This window comes from Camelina sativa, chromosome 17 (genome assembly GCF_030686135.1).
Source record: "Camelina sativa cultivar CO46 ecotype springtype chromosome 17, ASM3068613v1".
NCBI lineage: Eukaryota > Viridiplantae > Streptophyta > Magnoliopsida > Brassicales > Brassicaceae > Camelina > Camelina sativa.
Window position 1 is genome coordinate 39,392,153 of NC_141896.1, and position 21,934 is coordinate 39,414,086.

Genomic DNA, 21,934 nt, shown 5'->3' on the forward strand with positions numbered 1-21,934 from the left:
GCAAAACGAAGCTAATCCATTCCATTAAATTTTATCCATTTTGGACAAATATGATAATTTCGAGGGTTTTGAACCGTCGTGTTAGCAATCCTTAAAACACTATCCTAATGATGTCGTTTTCGTTTAAGATCACCGTTAACAACTTCATCCCATTCTACATTGTTCCTCTATGCCGATTACAAATCTTGTCTGTTTACTCCAATCCGGTTGTTCTATATTATATAATACCATATCTTTCGTCGCCAGAATATACTACTCGTGATGATAAGTCAAATATGCAAAACCTATGGGTCAATACAAAAACAAAAACAGGTCCAGTCTCCACGTCGGCAACGCGTGGCTCCGGTTTACAATCATAATAATATCTCCACTTAATATACGTAAGAAGAAGACTAAAATAGTTGACAATGAAATTTGAATGACAAAATAATAATTAGATCGAAATATAAAAAAAAAAAAAAAAAAAGAGAGTAGGGTATAGTTTTCTAGTTTATTCATGTTTGGTAAATACACCTAACTAAAGTTTTTTTTTACAAAAATGTAAATTATTAAATAAATCAACAAAGGCTTAAAAAAAATTCATAGCACCTAATTAACCTTTATCCAATGTCGTTATCGGCCTGTAATCATAGACTATAACAGTGTCATTAGTTTGAACGATGATTAAGACATACTATAGGAGTACAGATTATATAGTTTTACTTTAAATTTACATCGTCTATCATTCTATAAAGTATAGAGTGGAAAGCTTAAGCAATAAGTATTATTTTACTTGTTATGGCATTGGCATTATGTATGTAGTACTGACTACTGCAAACTTAAATTAGGAGAGGTGGGGTGGGGAATCTCATCATCTACAGACATAGGTGAAAGTGAGAGGTCGATGAAACCGTAGGAGACCCAAAAACACGTGTCATGCTATGATTCGATTGTACGCTAAGCAAACGAGTCACATGATTGGGTTTTAGAGTCTTCTGCGGAACCACGCGGTCTGGTCTGAACGACCTTTCCCAACACCCGTCCCCAATGTTTCCGTTTCCGGTCGGCTTCTTGATACGTCCCCGTTTTGCTGTCACACTAATTTTAATATAATCAGACGAATGTAACCGGTTCTCGTGAACCCGAAAATTAATTGCAAATTGTTTATATGATCGAACAAAACCACTTATGGGCTTTAATGAGAATTAAAATTTGGGAAGAGACATTTATGGGCTTTAATCTATCTCTCCAAACCCATAGGCCTATAGAGCATAGAGAGAGAAGAGTAGTCCTTTGCTTAATAATTGTTGATTGACTCAATCGTAATCGAATTAAGGTTAATTAATCGAGTCGTCTTTGATTAATGGATTTATATCTGCAGTGACGTGCACACTTGTACATAATTAATCTCCCAGATGATAAAAAAAAAAGAGACCCAATCTATAAAGTTATTAATTAACGCATATACAATTATTAAATTAGCCGTTAAAATCTCTTACTTAAACATCACTAGACCGAACAAAGAGAGAAAGAGAGAAAAGAAACAGAGCAACAACAATGGCGAAAGTAAATCGCTCCAAAATTGGTCTGTCACTGTTACTTTCTTTGTTGCTCTGCTACTTTATCACCGATCTTGAAGCTTCTTCTTCACACCAAGATCTCGACCAACCGTACCGGACCGGTTATCACTTTCAACCTCCCAGAAATTGGATGAACGGTATGTACCTTACCGATCTTGATCTACTAATCCATCGATGTTATTAATGTATTCGATCCTCTAAATTAACATATTCTTTTCTTGGTTGCCTCCGTTCTTTTTCGATGAAATCTAAAATTCGACCAAATCTAATCCACAGATCCTAATGGTTAGTTCTTTTTATTCCATTATCTATAAAAGTATTATTAAATCCCAAAATAGAAAATATTAATCTTTTTTTTCTTTCTTTTCTTGTGTTTTTCTCGTGTGGGGTGTAGGACCAATGATATACAAAGGAATATATCATCTGTTTTACCAATATAACCCATACGGTGCCGTTTGGGATGTAAGAATCGTATGGGGACACTCCACGTCAGTTGACTTAGTCAACTGGACTCCACAGCCTCCAGCTTTCAGCCCATCTCAGCCGTCAGATATCAACGGCTGTTGGTCAGGCTCCGTCACGATTCTACCAGACGGTAAACCTGTGATCCTCTACACCGGCATTGACGAAAACAAAAGCCAAGTCCAAAACGTCGCCGTTCCGGTTAACGTCTCTGATCCCTATCTCCTAGAATGGTCTAAACCGCCGCTAAACCCTCTTATGACGCCTAACGCGGTTAACGGAATCGACCCAGACCGGTTCCGAGATCCGACCACCGCGTGGCTCGGTCTTGACGGAGAATGGAGAGTCATCGTCGGTAGCTCGACGGACGAACGCCGAGGGTTAGTGCTTCTTTACAAAAGCAGAGATTTCTTCAACTGGACGCAATCGACGACGCCTTTACATTACGAAGACTTAACCGGAATGTGGGAATGTCCTGATTTTTTCCCGGTCTCGACAACCGGTTCGGACGGTGTTGAGACGTCTTCGTTTGGTCAGGATGAGGTTAAGTACGTGCTTAAAGTGAGTTTGATTGAGACACTACATGATTATTACACGATTGGGAGTTACGATCGTGAGAAAGATGTGTATGTACCGGATCTTGGGTTTGTGCAAGACGAAACGGCTCCGAGGTTAGATTATGGGAAATACTACGCGTCGAAAACGTTTTACGATGATGATAAGAAACGAAGGATCTTGTGGGGTTGGGTTAATGAATCGTCTCCGGCTAAGGATGATATCAAGAAGGGTTGGGCTGGTCTTCAGGTATGTTTTCAATTTGCCCTACATTTTAATAAATCCGCTTATTACAATGAAATAGCTTCGGTTTCAGATTCTTGAATCAACTTAACCGGTGTCTTTTTTTTGGTTATGTTGATTTGATGATAGTCATTTCCGAGGAAGATATGGCTTGATGAATCGGGAAAGGAATTACTACAATGGCCGATTGAAGAGATTGAGACATTGCGTGGGAAACAAGTCAACTGGCACAACAAAGTTCTTGAAGCAGGATCTACTCTCCAAGTTCATGGTGTCACTGCTGCACAGGTATGACTCATCCTTATGCTTAACTTAGACGACTCATCCTTATTCTTAACTTAGACGACAAGTCAACGTACTTTGATTTTCTTTTATTTATTTTGATATTGAGCAGGCAGATGTTGACACTACAAGAAAACATACTTTTTCCGACTACAAATGGCGACGACATATGTAGTCGCCATTTTTAACCACTATTTAGCGACTATTTGGCGACAATTTTACGACTACAAAAATTTAGTCGTATAATAGTCACTATTTTGCTACTACTTACCGTAGTCGGTAATTTAGTCGTAATTTAATGACTATTTTATGACTATATTGTATAACAGAACATATAGTTGTTAAATAGTCGCTAATTTAGCGACTAAGATGCAACTCATGGTATAGGTCGCCAATAAGTCGTATATCAGTCACTATTTAAGAAAATATAAATTTTCAAAATTTAACTGCAAAACCTTAACCAAACTCCAAAACCTAAATTATAAACTTAAAGTTTAAATCCTGAATATTTAATTCTTAATATTAGAAATTATTTCTTAAACCATAAAACTAAAACATAGCCATTCTTATATATACATAAAACCAAGCTTTAATGCTTAAAAGAAAATCTAATTTTTCAAAACTTAACCCCAAATCTTAAATCTTAACCCTAAACCCTATACCCCCAAACCCTTAACCAAACTTCAAAACCTAGATCATCAAATCTAAATTTTGAAGTTTAAATTCTTAATCTTATAAATTAATTCAAAAACCATAAAACCAAACCATAACCATTATATATATGTATATAACTAATTTTTCCAAACTTAACCCCAAAAAACTATAGTTTTCCAAATCCTATATTTTTATCAACACACTTAACCATAAACCCAAAACTTATGCTCAAAAACCCTTAACCTTAAATTTAAAACCTTTATAATTCATGTATAGAAATTAAATCATAGATCATTCACCCAAAATATAGCCATTGAATATCTATAAAACCAAGATGTAAAACTATTTAGTATTTACATATAAATCAGTCTTTCCAAAAACTATATACTTACAAAATTTATTAAACTTAGTCATTTTAAAACCTAAAAAAAAATATTTTTAAATCTAAATCAAGTCTAATATTCTTCTAAATTTCAAAACCCCAAGTCCCAAATCATAAATTTCAAATGTCATTTCCTGAATTATGAACCCAGAATTGCAAAGTATATATGTTTTGATCCAACAAATTACTCTTTAAATAATGAAAGCTTTTTATTGGATGATATGTAAACACATGGATTACACTATCAACCGTTGATTAATTTAATCCAACGGACAAGGTTTTTTCCTGCTCTTGTTTCTCTTTCGTCTCCTTCACGAGGGATTGATTAACTTTCTCCCCTTCTCTTCTTTCTCCTTTGTCTCTTTAGCCGATTAACTTTCTCTCCTCCGCCCGCTGTTTCATTCTATTCGATCTTCATCTTGTCGTTGTTTTCATCCTCTCAAGTTTTTAGATCTGGTACCAGAGCATTTTTGCGGATCTCAGATCTCGTAATTACTCACGCTCTGGAGTAGCCTTCATTCACTGTCGAATCCCTGAACATGAGGAACCTACCCGTAAAGACTACTTCCGAGAGCGAACCAAATTACTTGATGCTGACCGCTCTGAATACAACACACCGTCGAAGGTAAGTGTGTGTGTGTTTGCTTTCGTATTGAAATTGATAAAACTCAGAATTTTTTTTCCACTTAGTTGCTCTATACACTTCCTTTGTACCGAGTATGAAGCCAGTCCGGCTTAATTTTGATCGAATTCGTGTTCTTTAAGCGTTTTCGATTCTCTGTGGTGTTTACTTTTGGAGAAGAAGAGTTTGTTTCATTTTCAAATTTGTGTGTTCTTAGTGACTCAGGGTTTGGTGGGGCTTCATCATACGGAAGCTCATGTAGTCATACATCAAGCATGAAAAAGGATAGTGATGGCAATGACTCTCCAAGGAAGCTAGATTTGGATGGTTTGACTCCTTTCGAGAAGAATTTCTATGTCGAATCGCAGGCTGTGGCGGCTATGACTGAGGCAGAAGTTGAAGAGTATCGTAAGCTGAGGGAAATTACTGTTGTTGAGATATTACCAAACCTGTCAAGAGTTTTCGTGATGTTGGCTTTCCTGGTAAGCTGATTTCATATCCAAAAGAACTACTACTGGATTTGACTTCTGTTTCATTTGATTTAGACTGTGATCAGTTTCACTTACATGTCTATGTAAGTTCTTTTGTATATATCTACTGATAAGAGTTTTTTGATTGGCCTAGATTATGTTTTGGAAGAGATTAAGAAGGCTGGTTTAACTGAACCTACTACGCCTATACAATCTCAGGGCTAGCCAATGGCAATGAAGGGACGTGATCTTATTAGCATTGCTGAAACTGGCTCTGGAAAGACTCTTTCCTACTTATTACCTTCAATCGTCCATGTCAATGCCCAACCAATTATAGGTAACGCTTGAGTTCTGCTCGTGAAGTTCTTGTTCCTGGTTCTTGTTCGCTGTTAAGTTCTTTTTCCTGGTTCTTGTTCGATGTTACAGATTAAAATGGACACTATTGAAGTCAGTAACCTGAATAGGCAATATCTATTTCGTCCTTCTCATGTTGGGCGCTCCAGGGCTAAGGTATATTTGCTTGAGCTAAGTCCAAGGGAATCCAGTTCATAAGAGAATTCATGTGACCATATAGACTCACAGTTGTTAACCAAAGTTGTTTGGGTTTATTAAATCGAGTTTAGGAGGTATATGTGAGCAACCTGAGCTCATTCTCCCTCGCTTCAAGGTATGTAAGCAGCCTGAGCTCATTCTCCCTCGTTTGTGTTTGTTAAATCCAGTTTATGTATATTTAAGCAAACTTATTTCTTCTCCAGCTCAGCTAATTTCTCTCTGATGGTGTCATTAGGCAATCTGAGCTCATTCTCCCTCGCCTTAAGTTCCTTAAGAAATGCTTCCATCAGCTCAGCTTCCTTTCTCCTTGTCCCGGTCTTTGCAGTTTGCTTCAGGTCAAAATCTTCAACATTCATCTCAAAAGCAAAAGACTTCTTGGGAAAGCAAAGCAACCTCCTTCTCCGTCGCTTCAAACATTAACCCTTGATGTTTGTGCATTTCCAATATTTACTTTCTTTTTTTAGTAGTATGATGTATTCTTTGTATTCTTATTTTTAACTATGTTTTTAGTTTTATTTTGTAATACAGTTTTTTTTTTATATTATGGTTTCATAATAATAAATATAGTATTTTTTATTTTTAATATCAATTCATTCCAATAACTTATATATATTTAAAAATAATTAATAAAATATATATATTATCAAAATAGTATATATATATAATGCTGTATAAATACAATATTGTTTAAATACATAATCATAAATTAGTTCTCAATTAGTCACTAAATTTGGTGACTACATTATGACTATTTAGAATAGTCGTACAATAGTCGTAGTGTAGTCGTTAAATTTAGTGACTATATAACGACTACATTTACGACTACGCAAAATAGTCGTAATGTAGTCGCTATTTGGCGACTAATTTTACGACTATTTATTTTAGCGACTCTCGATTTACGACTACTGGTTTTAGTCGCTATTTAGTCGTAACACACTGTTTAGCGACTAAATAGTGACTAATAGTGCAGTCGCTATTTGCTTGTTTTCTTGTAGTGTGAGGTGTTATTCAAGGTAAATGAAATTGAGAAAGCAGATGTAATTGATCCGAGTTGGACCGACCCACAAAAGATATGTGGTCAAGATGAATCGTCGGTTAAGTCCGGTATAGGACCATTTGGTTTGAAGGTTTTGGCATCCAAGGACATGGAAGAGTACACGTCGGTATACTTCAGAATCTTCAAGTCTAATGATACTAATAAGAATACCAAGTACCTGGTGTTGATGTGCAGTAACCAGAACAGGTATTTAAATGAAATCTTACATAAATCAAATTAAGACACGTTTAGATTCTTTTCATATTTACATCAAATGTTAATGCAATTTTTAATGGTACTCTCAGATCTTCGTTAAATGATGAAAATGATAAATCCGCCTTTGGTGCTTTTGTGGCGATAGACCCTTCTCACCAAACAATTTCTCTTAGGACTTTGGTAAGTTTTTAAGTATACGAAAGACATTTCCTTTAATAGATGCTTATATACTACGACGGAATTGATGAATATTTCTATCTTAATCTTTTAATTTTCTTTTTGAAGATTGATCACTCGATAGTGGAGAGTTATGGTGGAGGAGGCAGAAAATGTATAACCTCTAGAGTGTATCCAAAATTGGCAATTGGAGAAAATGCAAATCTTTTTGCCTTCAACAAAGGAACTCAAAGTGTTGATGTCTTAAGCCTAAGTGCTTGGAGCTTGAAGTCTGCTCAAATCAATGACGAGTCGATTTCACCTTTTATCGAGCGTGAAGATGCACACTCACCTAAACAGTTTTGAGTGGAAAAATATACTACTACATTGTACGGGGGAAATCAAAACAATTAAGAGACCACAACATTATTATGTGATATCAATATTCTTGAACATTGTACTATTCAATTCAAAGTTCGAAGTTTTTTATTTTTTATTTCTGTATACATCTTCTTTCTACGCAAAAGATTATATAGTTTTTTCATTGAAGCTTAAGGTATTTTCATTTTCAAAATTACTATTTTTCTTAAAATGAATGGAACAAACTTAAAAAGAGAATATCCATATATAATAGCAAACCCACTTTTTGTATCAACTTTTAATCCAACGGATGAGATTAGTTCCAGTTTTAATCCAACGGTTTAAAATCATTAATCGTGTCTTTTCGTCGCATCCCCATCTTTCAAAAATCACACATCTTAGTCTTTGCATCTCTTTGTTTTACCTCCTGCTTACAAAAATCACATCTATTAATTTTACACCTTTTAAATCACACCTCTTAGTCTTTGCATCTCTTTGTTGTACCTCCTGGTTTCAAAAATCACATCCATTAATTTTTACACCTTTTAAATCACACCTCCTTAGTCTTTGCATCTCTTTGTTGTACCTCCTAGTTTCAAAAATCACATTTATTAATTTTTACACCTTTTAATTTCACACCTCTATGTGTTACACCTCTTTGTTGTACCTCCATGTTTCACATCTATTAATTTTTACACCTTTACATTTCAAACCTCTACGTCTTACACCTCTTTGTTTATTATATATAAACTTTTCTTGACTACATAAACAAGTTTCGAAAAATTGTTTTCTGAGTACTAAAGAATTGTATTATTGAAGTGTTTTTTTAACTTTCAAGCATCAATTTCTAATTCAAGGTAATTTAATATTTTTGTAGTGTTTCTCGGTTAGATTATTATTACCGTTAGTCGACACTATTAAGTTCATACATTAATCTTAGTTTTGTTAACTTTTAGTCTCTTCAAAATTTTTAGTCTTTCTGGTTTTCATGTTTTTGCATGGTTAATGTTATTAAGTACGTGTGCCATATTTTTTGCATGGCTAATGTTTTTGATTCTCAATGTGCAGATTTTATTTTTTGACTTTTTGGAAAAACCAAAACCAAGATACGAGAGGCATGATGATATGCAGTGATGCTAGAGCTACGGATAAGCCAAATTTTTTTAACAAACATGGTATAATTATAATTTTATATATGTGCTTATTTAACCTATTTATTTTTTCTAACAAACATGGTATAAATGTTATTTATTTATTATTATTATTATTTTTTTTTCTGTAGGATGTCCATTAGATGTTCATGATCCATGTTAGTTTACATTTTTTGTAAATAAAGTTTTTAAAAATTTTAGTTGAATTATAATTTCTTATACTTTTTGGGTATCCAACATTTTGATAATATATAGAAATATTACAAATGAGCATGGAAATAGAGAGTGCCGAAGAAAAAGCCAGACATACTTGTGACAACACAAAATCAAATTCTAGAAAGCGTAAGCACGACCAAATGACAAGTCAAGTTAGAAAGAAAAGATCTACTAAAGGTAACTTATTTAGTCTTTGATGACTTTCTAATCTGTATATACAACTTTTTAAAAACATAATGTATAACAGTCACTTTTAGAGTGATCTGGAATCTGCCAAAAAAAAAGAAAATGCAAGAAATTTATAAAATTAGTGTTTAACCTAAAGAAGAGAACATCAAAAGGTGAGATATTATTATCACTTGTTTCCCCAATCGTTTTCGCTGTTGTTTATTGAAGAACATGATGGTATCGATTCATAGACATAAGTGGGAAATCAAATAGAGGGGGATGCAGCCTGGAAGGAGAGCAGCCGACACGGTGGAATGGGATGCATTGGGAGAGACCAACATAAAATCCTCTATTCTATATTAATTTTCTGAACTTTTGTAGTTTAATTGAATTGCTTTGATTGAATCGCTGATGAGTGTACAAGTTTTTGTCTATATGCATTCTTAGTCTGTTACGTCTTGATTTTTTTTTCTTTTCCAAAAAGGAATATGTGATTTGAAGCAAATATTACAAATCCATGTATCAAATGTGTAAGTAGGAAATAAGGCAATCAAGATTAACCCATTAAAAGGGAGGAAAGAAGGGGGTCTTTTGAGGGAAAACGTGAGACCAACATGCATGTAACTGTGGAAAGCATTATAGCCAAATATATATCTCTAAAAGTTGTAGCTGAAGTATGTGAGTTACTCTATAGTCTATACTAACCAATTAGGTTTGATTGGTCGGTCATATAAAACTCGGTTTTGTACATATCTAAAAGTGAGAGACAAAAAACATCCACAAACATCCACAAACATCCAAAAGTAATGTTCATAGTAAATCATTTGTATACAAATTCCACTTGCTTACAGCATCGGAATATTGATTGTGATTTGTGAATCAATAATCTATGGAAAGAGAAATCGCGTATCAAAGTGAAGGCGAAACGAAACTCAATCTAGCCATCTACTCCGATCCCAATCTTCGACCTTCCTTCGACAAGTGGCATTTAGTATTTTCTCGATACAGTAAATAAACCAAGAGAGAAGCAGCCTCGTATGTATTTCGATTGATAATGATCAACAACAAAGACAATTTCTAATAACGAATTAAGAAAGGATACCAATATATAGCACTATATGGTCGGAAACAAGCATAAGTAAAATTTTATATATGGTTAAAAGTAATATTTATAATAAATCAAGCTCTAAAAAAAGCTCACTTTTGTGTGTGACAACATAAAATATAATAACATTGAAATGAATATTTGGTTTTTTAATCAGCAGAAAGCAATAGCAAGAAGTGAAAATGATCAAATTAATTGAGAAAAGAAAGAATTTAGGATGAATTACAAATGTTAAATTTCAATTTAGTATTTCACCTCCCCGTACGGCAACGCACGGGTCGCTTTCCTAGTAGTAACAAAAGGATACTAATAGAATGTCTTTTTTTTTTCTTTCTGTCATCATATAAATAGGATATCAAAAAGAGCATACTTTTATTTGTTTATTTAATTATGAAATGAAAATATTTTGTATATATTGTGAATTTCATTTTAACATTTTAACATTTTTTTTTGTCAAAAAGAAAGAAAAAAACAAATAAAGAATATAGAAAAATAAGCGAAACGTTACCGTTTTATAGTAAAAACGCTTTCTTCTTCCATTGATTTTTAATCCTCTCACTGCTCTCGGCTACTTGTTCTTCTATCTGAGAGAAGCGTCGAGGTCGAGGAAGAAGAAGAAAGCAACGAAGATGGCGATCAGGATTCGAATCTACGGCACTCTCTTAATCCTTTTATTCTTGTTCTCCACCATTCGCGCTTTTTACCTTCCCGGTGTCGCTCCTCGCGATTTTCAGAAGGTACTCTTTTTAGTTATTCCGATCTCACGTTTGATGGCGTTATCGATCTAGGGTTTCTGATGTTGATTCCGATTGTTTTAGCGTGTAATACAATCTAGATCTATGGGAAATTACTGCGTCTAGTAATGTCGTCGAAGGATCTTTGAGCTGTAATTGCCAATTAGAGAATGTAGGGATCTGTGAAATTGAATGTTATAATCAGCTTACGGTGATTTATTTTGAAGCTATTGAGCTCATGAATTTGTAAACCTTTGCTTGTGCTGTGATTGATCACAGGGGGATCCTCTTTATGTCAAAGTGAACAAATTGTCGTCTACGAAGACTCAACTTCCTTATGATTACTATTACCTGAAATACTGTAAGCCTCCCAAGATCTTGAATACTGGCGAAAATTTGGGGGAGGTTCTCAGAGGAGATCGCATTGAGAATTCGGTTTATACTGTAAGCAAAAAGCTTATATGATTCCTCTTCTTTCCGTATCATCTTTGGATTTGATGCTGAGAATTTCGATTTTTGTTTCAGTTTGAAATGTTGGAGGATCAGCCTTGTAGAGTAGGTTGCCGTATTAAAGTCGATGCTGAGTCTGCTAAAAATTTCAGGGAAAAGATTGATGATGAATACAGAGCTAATATGTAAGTTTATATATATAATTATGCTGTTCTTGATTTGTATGAGGTAGTTTTGAAATTTTGATTGATTCTTTTAACTTTTATTATGAAATGATTGTGCAGGATTCTTGATAATCTTCCGGTAGCTGTTCTTAGACAAAGAAAAGATGGGATTCAGTCAACCACTTATGAACATGGTTACCGTGTTGGCTTCAAAGGGAGTTATGAAGGGGTAATACGTCTCTTAAACCTTTGACTACAGTCTTACCTTTTAAGCATTTTCTTGTACTAATTAGGAGTAGCTTGCTTTGCTTTTGTAGAGTAAAGAGAAGAAATATTTTATCCATAACCACTTGAGTTTCCGAGTCATGTACCATAGAGACCAAGAGTCTGACTCTTCTCGCATTGTTGGTTTTGAGGTTACGCCTAACAGGTATTGTCTACTTGGTTATCATCAACATTTATTGATGAGTATGATTTGGTCTCAATTCTTATAAGCTACTGTTTTTTTTTCTCTCTCTTCTTTTGGTTAGTGTATTGCATGAGTACAAAGATTGGGATGAAAACAATCCTCAGTTAACAACATGCAACAAAGACACAAAGAATCTGATCCAAAGCAACACTGTTCCTCAAGAAGTTGAGGAAGGAAAAGAAATTGTGTTTACATATGATGTCACCTTCAAGGTAATTTTGAGAGCTCTTTATTTGCGTTCTGTGAACATTTTATGACGTTTGATATATGCAGGAGAGTGAAATCAAATGGGCTTCGCGATGGGACACATACTTGCTAATGAACGATGATCAAATACACTGGTTTTCAATCATAAACTCACTTATGATTGTCCTTTTCCTCTCTGGAATGGTAGCCATGATCATGATGAGAACTTTATACAAGGATATTTCAAACTACAATCAGCTCGAGACCCAAGACGAGGCTCAGGAAGAAACTGGATGGAAACTTGTACATGGAGATGTCTTTAGGACTCCCGCCAACTCTGGATTACTCTGTGTGTACGTTGGCACAGGTGTTCAGATTTTTGGTATGACCCTTGTGACAATGATGTTTGCATTGCTGGGTTTCTTATCTCCATCCAACAGAGGAGGGCTTATGACTGCCATGGTTCTCTTATGGGTATTCATGGGCATCTTAGCGGGTTACTCCTCTTCTCGTCTTCACAAAATGTTTAAAGGGAACGAGTGGAAAAGAATCACCTTGAAGACTGCATTTATGTTTCCTGGTATACTCTTTGCTATCTTCTTCGTTCTCAACACACTTATATGGGGAGAGCGGTCATCTGGAGCCATTCCCTTTGGTACAATGTTTGCTCTGGTATGTCTCTGGTTTGGAATCTCTGTTCCACTAGTCTTCATTGGTAGCTATCTCGGTCACAAAAAACCAGCAATCGAAGACCCGGTCAAAACAAATAAGATCCCGAGACAAGTACCAGAGCAACCTTGGTATATGAAACCTGGTTTTTCAATACTAATTGGAGGAATCCTTCCATTCGGAGCAGTCTTCATCGAGCTCTTCTTCATCCTAACATCGATCTGGCTCAACCAATTCTACTACATCTTCGGATTCCTTTTCATCGTGTTCTTGATCTTGATCGTGACCTGCGCAGAGATCACAATCGTTCTCTGCTACTTTCAGCTCTGCAGTGAAGACTACAATTGGTGGTGGAGAGCATACCTCACATCAGGCTCATCCTCACTCTACCTCTTCCTCTACTCCATCTTCTACTTCTTCACAAAGCTTGAGATCTCAAAACTAGTATCAGGAGTGCTCTACTTCGGGTACATGATCATCATCTCGTACTCGTTTTTTGTGCTAACCGGCTCAATCGGTTTCTACGCATGTCTATGGTTTGTTAGAAAAATCTACTCCTCAGTGAAGATTGACTGATTAGATTAAGTGACATTACTTTTGATGCCTCTTGAGGTTTGTTGGTTGGTTTAGTAGTACAGTTGAAACAAAAAATTTACCAAATCTTTGTATCGTTTTGATGAATGGATCCTATATTCAAAACATTTTCAATCATACAGTCATACAGACTACAAAGTTATGCATGTAACTAGATTACAAAATAGTTTATTTAAAAGATAGTTTAGGCTTGGCCTCCTTAATCATTCTCTCTGTTGAAGAACCACTTGAAAATCCTAGCTTCTGCATCATTTCTTCCAATCTTTTCCCGTTTGATAGATACAGATACCCAATCTGAGAAATTGAACAAACATAAAAACGGATTTTACACAAGGTAAAAGCAACAAATTTTGTACTACACTTATGAGTTTCAGATTTGAACGCAACTTACCAGTGTTTCCAATGATGAGGCCTTGTTGTAAACGGCAACACCAGCACGCCTAGTTGACCGTGTTTTAACCGAGCCTACGTTTTTTCCCCACCGAAGTACATCTCTGGAACAACAAAGTTTCCATCACATCGATCAATATATGCCATCTCAAACAAAAAGCTTGAAATAGTTATGATGTTAATATCTTCGTGCATCTTTCAGATAAATGGAGAGATGGTAGGAGACAAAAAATCTTGATGCTAAACATATGTATGAATTTGCTTGCTAACTTAGCAGGATTTTGCAACTGACCTTTCATCTTTCGTTAAGAAATCATCATCAACAAGCTTCTGCAGCAAAGCATACTGAAGAAGAAAGACACACAGAAGAGTTTAGCTTCAACAAGAACAATGATAACAATACCAATGCCGATACATTATAGGCTTATTAAATGGAAGAGACGACATAACAACTTCACACACATAATGAAATTGCAAACAAAAATGTGAATCAGAGGTAAACAGAGAGTAGAAGGGATAAGCAAACGTACTTGTGCTTCACATCGAACCACTGCTCTAACACGGTCGTTATATTCTTCAATACTAAGTGGAGGGAAAAGAAAATGCCGACGAGCATATATCTAAAAAGCCAAAAAAATATGGTTAACGATATAAAATTAAAGGGAGTATCAACAAAGTGAACTCCTTTAATGTTATAAACACTATCATTTTAACATTCTTGCACCCTAAAACAACAAGGATTAAGTGCAATTTAGTTTGTCTTAAGTCACGAACACAAGCTCATAGTGACCATCTTAATCCTATAAACACTAACATAATCCTCATTTGATAGCCTTGCATCCTAAACTGGTCTAAAATCAGGAAACACAAACTCATAGTGATTGCTATAATGCTACAAACACCAAAATAATCATAATTTGACATACTTGCATCCTAAAACAACAAGTATTAAGTACATAAAACTTGTATAAAATCACTGAAGAACAAACAAAAAAGTGGAAATGGCAGAAGACTAACCTCGTAGATTGAATCGCCAATATAAGCTAAAGAGGCAGCATTGAAAACAGATCTAGGTTTCTCAACTTTTGGTGGACTTGGAAACCATTTCTCATATCCAATACAAGAAGCATCATCATCAAATCCATCACCAATGTCTACACATAAAACCAGAAATTTAGTAAGAATCTTGAAGTGGACATAACAAAACGGTTCTTCATCAAAATCCTAATTATTTACCTTTGCTTGCGGGGCGTTTGAGCAAATCAGAAACAGAGACGCTTGCTTCAGTTGTTAAGTTAGTCGCCGGAGATGATGACGACGGAGACGGAGGTGGTACGAAAGAACTCAAATTAGGGGTTTTCTTAACATTTCTCGGAGCATTAGGATTGTATCGGAGCTTCGGCTGCGTTGTATCTAAAGCAGCTCTCACGATAGTAGAAGAAGAGCTCGCTGATAAAATCGCCATTGTTTTAAAAAAAAACTTCCAGCTTTTTTTTTTTTTTTGTTTCCCCTGTTTTGAGACGGTACTAAAGATGAGGCGGTGACTTTGATTAATCCACGTGGCGTGTTATTAATTGTCTGTTTCACAGAAATAAATAAAGACAAGCGTAGTTTTAGCAATACGAGCCTTCTCTCTCTCTCTCTCTCTCTCTCTCTCTCTCTCTCTCTTTCTCTCTCTCTCGCTCGCTCGTCCCAATTTGTAAAACCCTAACGACTAGATTTCAGTTACCCGTAGCTCCCTTTTTTCCTCAACTTTTCCGATCATATTTCTTAATCGGAGAGAGACTGATTCGGCCAACGTCATGAGTCGCTACGATAGCCGAACCGGCGATTCCACCTCTTACCGTGACCGTCGAAGGTACGTATGTGTTTGCTTTCGTATCGAAATTGATAAACTCATTGTTTCCTCTTAGTTGCTCTATGCACTCCCTTTGTACCGAGTATGAAGCAAATCCGGCTTAATTTTGATCGAATTCGTGTGCGTGATGCGTTTTGAATTCTCTGTGGGTGTGTACTGTTGGAGAAGAAGAAGAGTTTGTTTCATTTTCAAATTTGTTTGTTCTTAGTGACTCAGGGTTTGGTGGGGCTTCATCATACGGAAGCTCAGGTAGTCATACATCAAGCATGAAAAAGGATAGTGATGGCAATGTCTCTCCAAGGAAGCTAGATTTGGATGGTTTGACTCCTTTCGAGAAGAATTTCTATGTGGAATCGCAGGCTGTGGCGTCTATGACTGAGGCAGAAGTTGAAGAGTATCGTAAGCTGAGGGAAATCACTGTTGAAGGCCGTGATATTCCCAAACCTGTCAAGAGTTTTCGTGATGTTGGTTTTCCTGGTGAGCTGATTTCATATCCAAAAGAACTACTACTGCTTTTGACTTCTGTTTGATTTGTTTTCTGCTCTTGAATTTGGGAATCATGGTAGGGATTTAGACTGTGATCAGTTTCACTTACATGTGTATGTAAGTTCTTTTGTATATTGCTACTGATAAGAGTTACCTGATTGGCCCAGATTATGTTTTGGAAGAGATTAAGAAGGCTGGTTTTACTGAACCTACGCCTATACAATCTCAGGGCTGGCCAATGGCAATGAAGGGACGTGATCTTATTGGCATTGCTGAAACTGGCTCTGGAAAGACTCTTTCCTACTTACTACCTGCAATTGTCCATGTCAATGCCCAACCAATTTTAGGTAACGCTTGAGTTTTACTCGTGAAGTTCTTTTTCCTGGTTGTCAAGGCTGTACTGATTCAAAACAACTTTTCTCAGCTCCTGGGGACGGCCCAATCGTCTTGGTTCTTGCTCCGACACGTGAACTGGCTGTGCAGATACAGCAAGAGGCATCTAAGTTTGGTTCATCCTCTAAAATTAAGACTACATGTATTTATGGTGGAGTTCCAAAAGGGCCTCAAGTGCGTGATCTCCAGAAAGGTGAAGAGTGCTTTTCGTGACATTTCTCAAACTATTAGATTTCTGATTCTTTGTTGTGGATGGTTCTGATAGTGATTATTGGGGGCCTGTGGATTTAGGTGTGGAAATCGTTATAGCTACTCCCGGGAGGTTAATAGACATGATGGAGTCGAACAACACAAACCTGCGAAGGGTTACTTATCTTGTTTTGGATGAGGCTGATCGAATGCTGGATATGGGGTTTGACCCTCAGATTCGGAAAATTGTTTCACATGTTCGTTTTCTTACTTCTGTCTTGGTCACATATATGTGTATCCTTGGTGCTTTGTCTTTAAATCTTTTTTAACCTGTGCAGATTCGGCCAGACCGTCAAACTTTGTATTGGAGTGCTACTTGGCCTAAGGAGGTGGAACAACTATCCAAGAAGTTTCTTTATAACCCATACAAAGTAAGAGTCATCTCTCTTACGTTTCTCATAATGGTTTAATTAGCAGTCAACAAAAAGTTAGCAGGCTTCTTTTGTCTCAAGTGCAGGTGATAATAGGATCTTCTGATTTAAAAGCTAACCGTGCAATCCGTCAGATTGTTGATGTCATTACAGAAAGCCAAAAGTATAACAAGTACGTCTCCTTAACTATGCTCTCCTTGTCTCAATCTCATTTCACTTGTCATGGAAATTGTGTTGAATCAAAAACTATTCTTTGCTATTTTTTTCAGATTGGTGAAGTTGCTTGAAGACATAATGGATGGAAGCAGAATTCTCGTCTTCCTCGATACAAAAAAGGGATGTGACCAAATCACTCGTCAGCTTCGCATGGATGGTTGGCCTGCTTTGTCAATACATGGTGATAAAAGCCAAGCTGAAAGAGATTGGGTTCTCTCGGAGTTTAAATCAGGCAAAAGCCCTATAATGACTGCTACAGATGTGGCAGCTCGCGGATTAGGTACTACAATATTCCCTTTCTCCTCTGTGCGCAACATCAACTCCAGTTAAGCATGCGACAAGCTAACAAATGTATTCTTGTTTTGAACAGACGTGAAAGATGTGAAGTATGTGATAAACTATGACTTCCCTGGATCACTGGAGGATTATGTTCACAGGATTGGAAGAACGGGTAGAGCAGGGGCTAAAGGAACAGCATACACTTTCTTCACAGTTGCAAATGCGAGATTCGCCAAGGAACTTATCAACATACTAGAAGAAGCTGGACAAAAAGTGAGCCCTGAATTGGCTTCAATGGGTCGCAGCACCGCCCCTGCTCCTCCAGGTCAGTCAGTTTACACAAGCAAAAGATTTCAAGTTCTTCTTGGTTATATCAATTTTTTTTGTCAAAGTTATGATCATTTTGGTCGAGTCTTGATTCTGATTATTGTGGAAACAGGGCTTGGGGGATTCAGAGACCGTGGGAGCAGAAGAGGGTGGAGCTGATCACACTGATTTTTGTATGTTATTATGGCTTTAGTGGCTCAGTGAATTTTCTTTCTCCATTGATTTGCGACCTTACTACTATTTTGTTCCTCAAACATTTGACATTTACAGCAAAGCATTAAAAAAAAAACATGTAAGATAAAACATTTGATCTGATCATCCGAATTAGAGTAAGATAAACCATATGTATTTTCAGAAAAAAGCATCCTAATTAAAAATTGATTGGGTCTAATATCATTTCTAATTTTCTTGAGATATCTTTTTTCAAAATAAATTCAGGTAGTAAAAGCATTTTTTTATTATAATCTGTAAACGAATTATAATAAAGAGATATTAAAAGCACAAGTAAAATCCCTAAATTAAACTTGAAGCCCAAGAGAGGAAGAAGAAGAAGAAGAAACGAGAGACATCACATTTGGCGAAGAAAGAAGTGAGAAGCTATCTGAGTTGATCGAATCGAGTCGCCATGAGTGAAGAAACTCCAAAGCTTTTCACCAATAAACCTAAGAAGAAGGGTAACACATCAACACTATTTATTATTACGTTTTTGTTTTCGGAAGAAGTAGTCGCTTTTTTGCCCAGCTCACTCAACGAATCTTTCACAATTTTTTTTTTTTTTTTTTTGGATTTATGTAATTTGACTTTTGTGTGTATTGATCTCATTCGCGATTGTGATATCTGTGTGTCCCAGCCATTATTGCTCAGCTGAAGCACGTTGAAGCCAATTTCAATAATCCTACTGTTCATCCTCCATCGTCATCAACACCTTCTCCGGCTGCTAAAGCCGCTGCTTCGTATTCCATGGGTGGTGCTCCTCCTCCTCCTCCGCCTCTTCCCAAAGAATCATTCGCTCGGAGGTACAAATATGTCTGGCCGGTTCTCCTCACCGTCAATCTCGCCATCGGAGGTAATCATTCGTTGTTTACTGATTCTGAGTTTTGTGTGAGTAGTCCAAAATCCAAATTAGGGTGGATATTTTGCTGGTTTCGAGACTTTATACATTGGTTTACGTTTTGGTTCTTATGGCTACTAAGTAAGAGTTTAGAATCATTAGGTTTTTGATCAGCCACACCATTGAGATCTACTTCATGTTATGTGTTTTGTTATTGCTATAGTATGAATGTTTGAGTTTGGTTGATAGATCTTTTGTGATCCTTAAGAGTTTGATTACTGTCTCTTATTGATACACACAAACTTTGACTGCAGGATTTTGCTCATCTTAATACTTTTAGATGCAAACTGTATAACATGATCTATAAAAACCTGTATCGTAATGGTGCAGACTAATAATATTCTTTGAGGTTCTTTTGTCTCCTGCTGAAGCATGACTAATCCTTAGTTTATGGATTACCTTTTTTCCCCACATCTGATTAGGTGTGTTCAGTTTTTTCGTGTTGTTATTAGAGTATATGATATTAAGAGTCATTTAAGATAGTTACATAGATACCTCGCTCCATTGAGATTCTTCCTTTGATTGTTTCTTTATTCCTGATCTTGGAAAATACAAGTTTCATCAGCTCGTTTATATCTGTATGCCCTAGAACTTTGTTGAAGTTACAATCTTGATGGAATTGCCTTCACAGAGACTTTCATTTCAAATACTGATGGTTCTTTGCCTTGTTCTTTATGCAGGTTATCTTTTCTTCAGAACTAAGAAAAAGGAAATAGATCCTGTAAACGAAGAGATGCCTGCTAAATCGGTTTCAGTTGCAGCACCTGTTACTGTGGAAAAGACTGTGTCTTCCGCAGTGGTTGCAGAGCCAGTGGTGGTCAAGGCACGTGAGCCAGTTCCGGAGAAACAACAACGTGAGCTCTTCAAGTGGATGTTGGAGGAGAAAAGGAAATTAAATCCGAAAAACGCAGAAGAGAAGAAACGGATTGACGAGGAGAAAGCGATTCTGAAACAGTTCATAGGCTCCAAAACCATTCCTACTCTCTGAGCTCAGCTTGTGTTGGTTCTATAGTTTGGTTTGGTTTCTTCAATTCTTACTTTGTGGATATCAGATGTTTTGCTTTTGGAAACCTTTTTTCGTTTCAATGTTGAAATCAGTCACTTTGGTATCTTAAAACCCGTTCGGGTTTACTCACAAAATTAAAAACCCATTCGGGTTCACTCACAAGACTTAAAACCCGTTTGAGTTTTGTGAATTCAGATTTTTTAGGGCTGGCTTTTTTCAGGTTCGGGCCAGGCTGGGTTTTTTTTACCCACCACAACATTCTTAGATAAATGAATTCTTGTGAAGAATAAGAATATGCGGTACAATATAATCAAAGTCATAAAAATGTTGAGATTTTTTCAAATTTTATTTCCCTAGTTTTACAAATTGAAATAATTTAGGGAATTGATTATATATTGTGCAATTAGTTTCTATGCAAGTTTGGTAACTAATTTATTGGGATATTGATGTTGATCGCCGCTTAAGGTGCGTTACATTGATTTTGTCACATTGAATTATTGTTTCAATGCAGTTCAATTGGTGACAGCTTGTCCTGTGGGAAGGTTGTTAAAGGGTAGGGACCAAGGTTGAGGAATGCATAACGCACCAATAACCAACTGGTGGATTTGGGTGTCCACAGTGAGGGGTTAGGATCAATGCCCTGCATAGCCAGCTTGGGGCCTATGGAGGTAAGCTAGCGGTGGGCTAGTGGAGTCAACGGGACGAGTTGTCACAGTTACTGAGGAAACTGACTTTAAAAAACCGAAAAATATACTATTTAGTAAAAGTTAAAATAAAATTGAAGATACATAATTTATACAAAATCGATTCATAATTCCGTTAGTTGCATTCAAAGACCTATTCAGTAAACATACCCCACAAATTACACAACAATCTCTGTCTTTCATCACTATACCAAAAATATAAATTATTTATCTATCATACAATGAAAAGAACTCTAGATTATAAAATATTAAAATCTACTAAACTCACAGTTTGTTTTAAAAAAAAGAGTCTATTAAACTCACTTTTAATCTCTTAATACTAAAGTTTGTTGGCTTGTTGTTCAACTCTAGCATTTGCATATCCCATGATTAACGATTTGGTCAATACATCTACAAAAAAAAGAAACAAAATTATTTAGTTTATAGTATAACAAAGAATAATAAAGAAAATATAGGCTTTGATTGGTAACATAAATTACCATTGAGTTAAGTTGAGTTATGGACTTAACTCATAGATTATTCAAAAATGTTACCAATCAACAACAAAACTAAAAATTTTAAAGTTGAGTTTAAGTTACAATGTGTAATGGTTGACTTACAATTTTGAGTTATATCCTTTGTAAAATTGTTAACTCAAAACATTATTCAACATCATGGAAATTTTCATAGGTTAAGATGTGGTAAGTTGACTTATCTATTTTTTAATTAAAAAAACGAAAATTCAGTTATATAATACAAAAATTTATTCTTTTTTATTTAATTCATTGTCTCTGCCCAGATACATATAGACACTGGATCTACCACATGTTTTCATATGATTGGTTGTATAAATTAAAAAATAATAAAATAATTTAATTCAATTAAAATATTATTAATTATTTTTCTTGACACTCAAGTGGAGGTATGTGCAATAAGTATGCTTTTATATCAAACTGCTGTTTTTACCACATAATTTTTACTGCAAGATACATCGAATTATAATATTCTCTGCAACTCAACTTAAAAAAATTATGTTACCAGTCTGAGCCATAGTTTTTGTACATCTCCATTAAAGTGTCGTGTAGGTGTACTAATTAGTTTTTATTACTG

The 21,934-nt window shown here is 35.8% G+C and overlaps 5 protein-coding genes across 10 annotated transcripts; 4 read left to right on the forward strand and 1 right to left on the reverse strand.

The window, feature by feature from the left end:
- Positions 1–1,344: 1,344 nt before the first annotated feature.
- On the forward strand, positions 1,345–7,685 carry FRUCT5 (beta-fructofuranosidase 5). Of its 5 annotated transcripts, none has more exons than XM_087495361.1 (8): positions 1,399–1,696; positions 1,836–1,844; positions 1,954–2,825; positions 2,949–3,107; positions 3,214–3,219; positions 6,777–7,024; positions 7,123–7,213; positions 7,319–7,685. In XM_087495361.1, the coding sequence occupies exons 1-8, from the start codon at positions 1,537–1,539 to the stop codon at positions 7,553–7,555; spliced, it is 1,782 nt and encodes a 593-aa protein (XP_087351487.1). In that variant the 5' UTR covers positions 1,399–1,536; the 3' UTR covers positions 7,556–7,685. The 5 variants fall into 5 exon arrangements, 3 of the variants coding, with proteins under 3 accessions (XP_087351485.1, XP_087351487.1, XP_087351486.1); XR_015586814.1 differs by lacking the exons at positions 1,836–1,844; positions 6,777–7,024; positions 7,123–7,213; positions 7,319–7,685 and adding exons at positions 4,977–5,241; positions 5,384–5,566; positions 5,656–5,896; positions 6,017–6,364 and having other exon boundaries at positions 1,452–1,700; positions 3,214–4,762; XM_087495359.1 differs by lacking the exons at positions 1,836–1,844; positions 3,214–3,219 and having other exon boundaries at positions 1,345–1,700.
- A 2,918-nt stretch (positions 7,686–10,603) lies between these two features.
- On the forward strand, positions 10,604–13,572 carry TMN6 (Endomembrane protein 70 protein family). The gene is made up of 7 exons (XM_010481730.3): positions 10,604–10,926; positions 11,203–11,367; positions 11,449–11,558; positions 11,658–11,766; positions 11,855–11,967; positions 12,068–12,218; positions 12,280–13,572. The coding sequence occupies exons 1-7, from the start codon at positions 10,819–10,821 to the stop codon at positions 13,435–13,437; spliced, it is 1,914 nt and encodes a 637-aa protein (XP_010480032.2). The 5' UTR covers positions 10,604–10,818; the 3' UTR covers positions 13,438–13,572.
- LOC104758785 (uncharacterized) lies at positions 13,513–15,365 on the reverse strand. Its single transcript, XM_010481729.3, has 6 exons — positions 15,082–15,365; positions 14,863–14,999; positions 14,376–14,465; positions 14,138–14,190; positions 13,847–13,949; positions 13,513–13,749 (listed from the first exon to the last, which is right to left on the reverse strand). Exons 1-6 carry the CDS (start codon positions 15,308–15,310, stop codon positions 13,624–13,626), a joined length of 738 nt encoding a protein of 245 aa, XP_010480031.1. The 5' UTR covers positions 15,311–15,365; the 3' UTR covers positions 13,513–13,623.
- A 36-nt stretch (positions 15,366–15,401) lies between these two features.
- RH20 (DEA(D/H)-box RNA helicase family protein) lies at positions 15,402–18,327 on the forward strand. 2 transcript variants are annotated; one of them, XM_010481726.3, is made up of 10 exons: positions 15,402–15,703; positions 15,912–16,180; positions 16,357–16,536; positions 16,614–16,775; positions 16,874–17,028; positions 17,110–17,202; positions 17,289–17,374; positions 17,472–17,698; positions 17,789–18,022; positions 18,137–18,327. In XM_010481726.3, the coding sequence occupies exons 1-10, from the start codon at positions 15,648–15,650 to the stop codon at positions 18,181–18,183; spliced, it is 1,509 nt and encodes a 502-aa protein (XP_010480028.2). In that variant the 5' UTR covers positions 15,402–15,647; the 3' UTR covers positions 18,184–18,327. The 2 variants fall into 2 exon arrangements, with proteins under 2 accessions (XP_010480028.2, XP_010480030.2); XM_010481728.3 differs by having other exon boundaries at positions 15,564–15,703; positions 15,920–16,180.
- A 28-nt stretch (positions 18,328–18,355) lies between these two features.
- On the forward strand, positions 18,356–20,244 carry LOC104758788 (uncharacterized). Its single transcript, XM_010481732.3, has 3 exons — positions 18,356–18,698; positions 18,875–19,090; positions 19,816–20,244. Exons 1-3 carry the CDS (start codon positions 18,650–18,652, stop codon positions 20,121–20,123), a joined length of 573 nt encoding a protein of 190 aa, XP_010480034.2. The 5' UTR covers positions 18,356–18,649; the 3' UTR covers positions 20,124–20,244.
- The last annotated feature ends 1,690 nt before the right edge of the window (positions 20,245–21,934 follow it).

Excerpts from the sequence above, each read along its gene's own strand:
- FRUCT5 (XM_087495361.1), top strand. The coding sequence starts at position 1,537 with ATGGCGAAAGTAAATCGCTCCAAAATTGGTCTGTCACTGTTACTTTCT. Across the intron at positions 2,826-2,948 it reads AGGGTTGGGCTGGTCTTCAG|TCATTTCCGAGGAAGATATG; the intron begins GTATGTTTTCAA and ends ATTTGATGATAG. Across the intron at positions 7,214-7,318 it reads CAATTTCTCTTAGGACTTTG|ATTGATCACTCGATAGTGGA; the intron begins GTAAGTTTTTAA and ends TTCTTTTTGAAG.
- TMN6 (XM_010481730.3), top strand. The coding sequence starts at position 10,819 with ATGGCGATCAGGATTCGAATCTACGGCACTCTCTTAATCCTTTTATTC. Across the intron at positions 11,559-11,657 it reads GATGAATACAGAGCTAATAT|GATTCTTGATAATCTTCCGG; the intron begins GTAAGTTTATAT and ends ATGATTGTGCAG. Across the intron at positions 11,968-12,067 it reads TTTGAGGTTACGCCTAACAG|TGTATTGCATGAGTACAAAG; the intron begins GTATTGTCTACT and ends TCTTTTGGTTAG.
- LOC104758785 (XM_010481729.3), bottom strand. The coding sequence starts at position 15,310 with ATGGCGATTTTATCAGCGAGCTCTTCTTCTACTATCGTGAGAGCTGCT. Across the intron at positions 14,191-14,375 it reads TGGTTCGATGTGAAGCACAA|TATGCTTTGCTGCAGAAGCT; the intron begins GTACGTTTGCTT and ends TTTCTTCTTCAG. Across the intron at positions 13,950-14,137 it reads TTCTTAACGAAAGATGAAAG|AGATGTACTTCGGTGGGGAA; the intron begins GTCAGTTGCAAA and ends TTGTTGTTCCAG.
- RH20 (XM_010481726.3), top strand. The coding sequence starts at position 15,648 with ATGAGTCGCTACGATAGCCGAACCGGCGATTCCACCTCTTACCGTGAC. Across the intron at positions 15,704-15,911 it reads TCTTACCGTGACCGTCGAAG|TGACTCAGGGTTTGGTGGGG; the intron begins GTACGTATGTGT and ends GTTTGTTCTTAG. Across the intron at positions 17,375-17,471 it reads GAAAGCCAAAAGTATAACAA|ATTGGTGAAGTTGCTTGAAG; the intron begins GTACGTCTCCTT and ends TATTTTTTTCAG.
- LOC104758788 (XM_010481732.3), top strand. The coding sequence starts at position 18,650 with ATGAGTGAAGAAACTCCAAAGCTTTTCACCAATAAACCTAAGAAGAAG. Across the intron at positions 18,699-18,874 it reads CAATAAACCTAAGAAGAAGG|CCATTATTGCTCAGCTGAAG; the intron begins GTAACACATCAA and ends TGTGTGTCCCAG. Across the intron at positions 19,091-19,815 it reads CGTCAATCTCGCCATCGGAG|GTTATCTTTTCTTCAGAACT; the intron begins GTAATCATTCGT and ends TTCTTTATGCAG.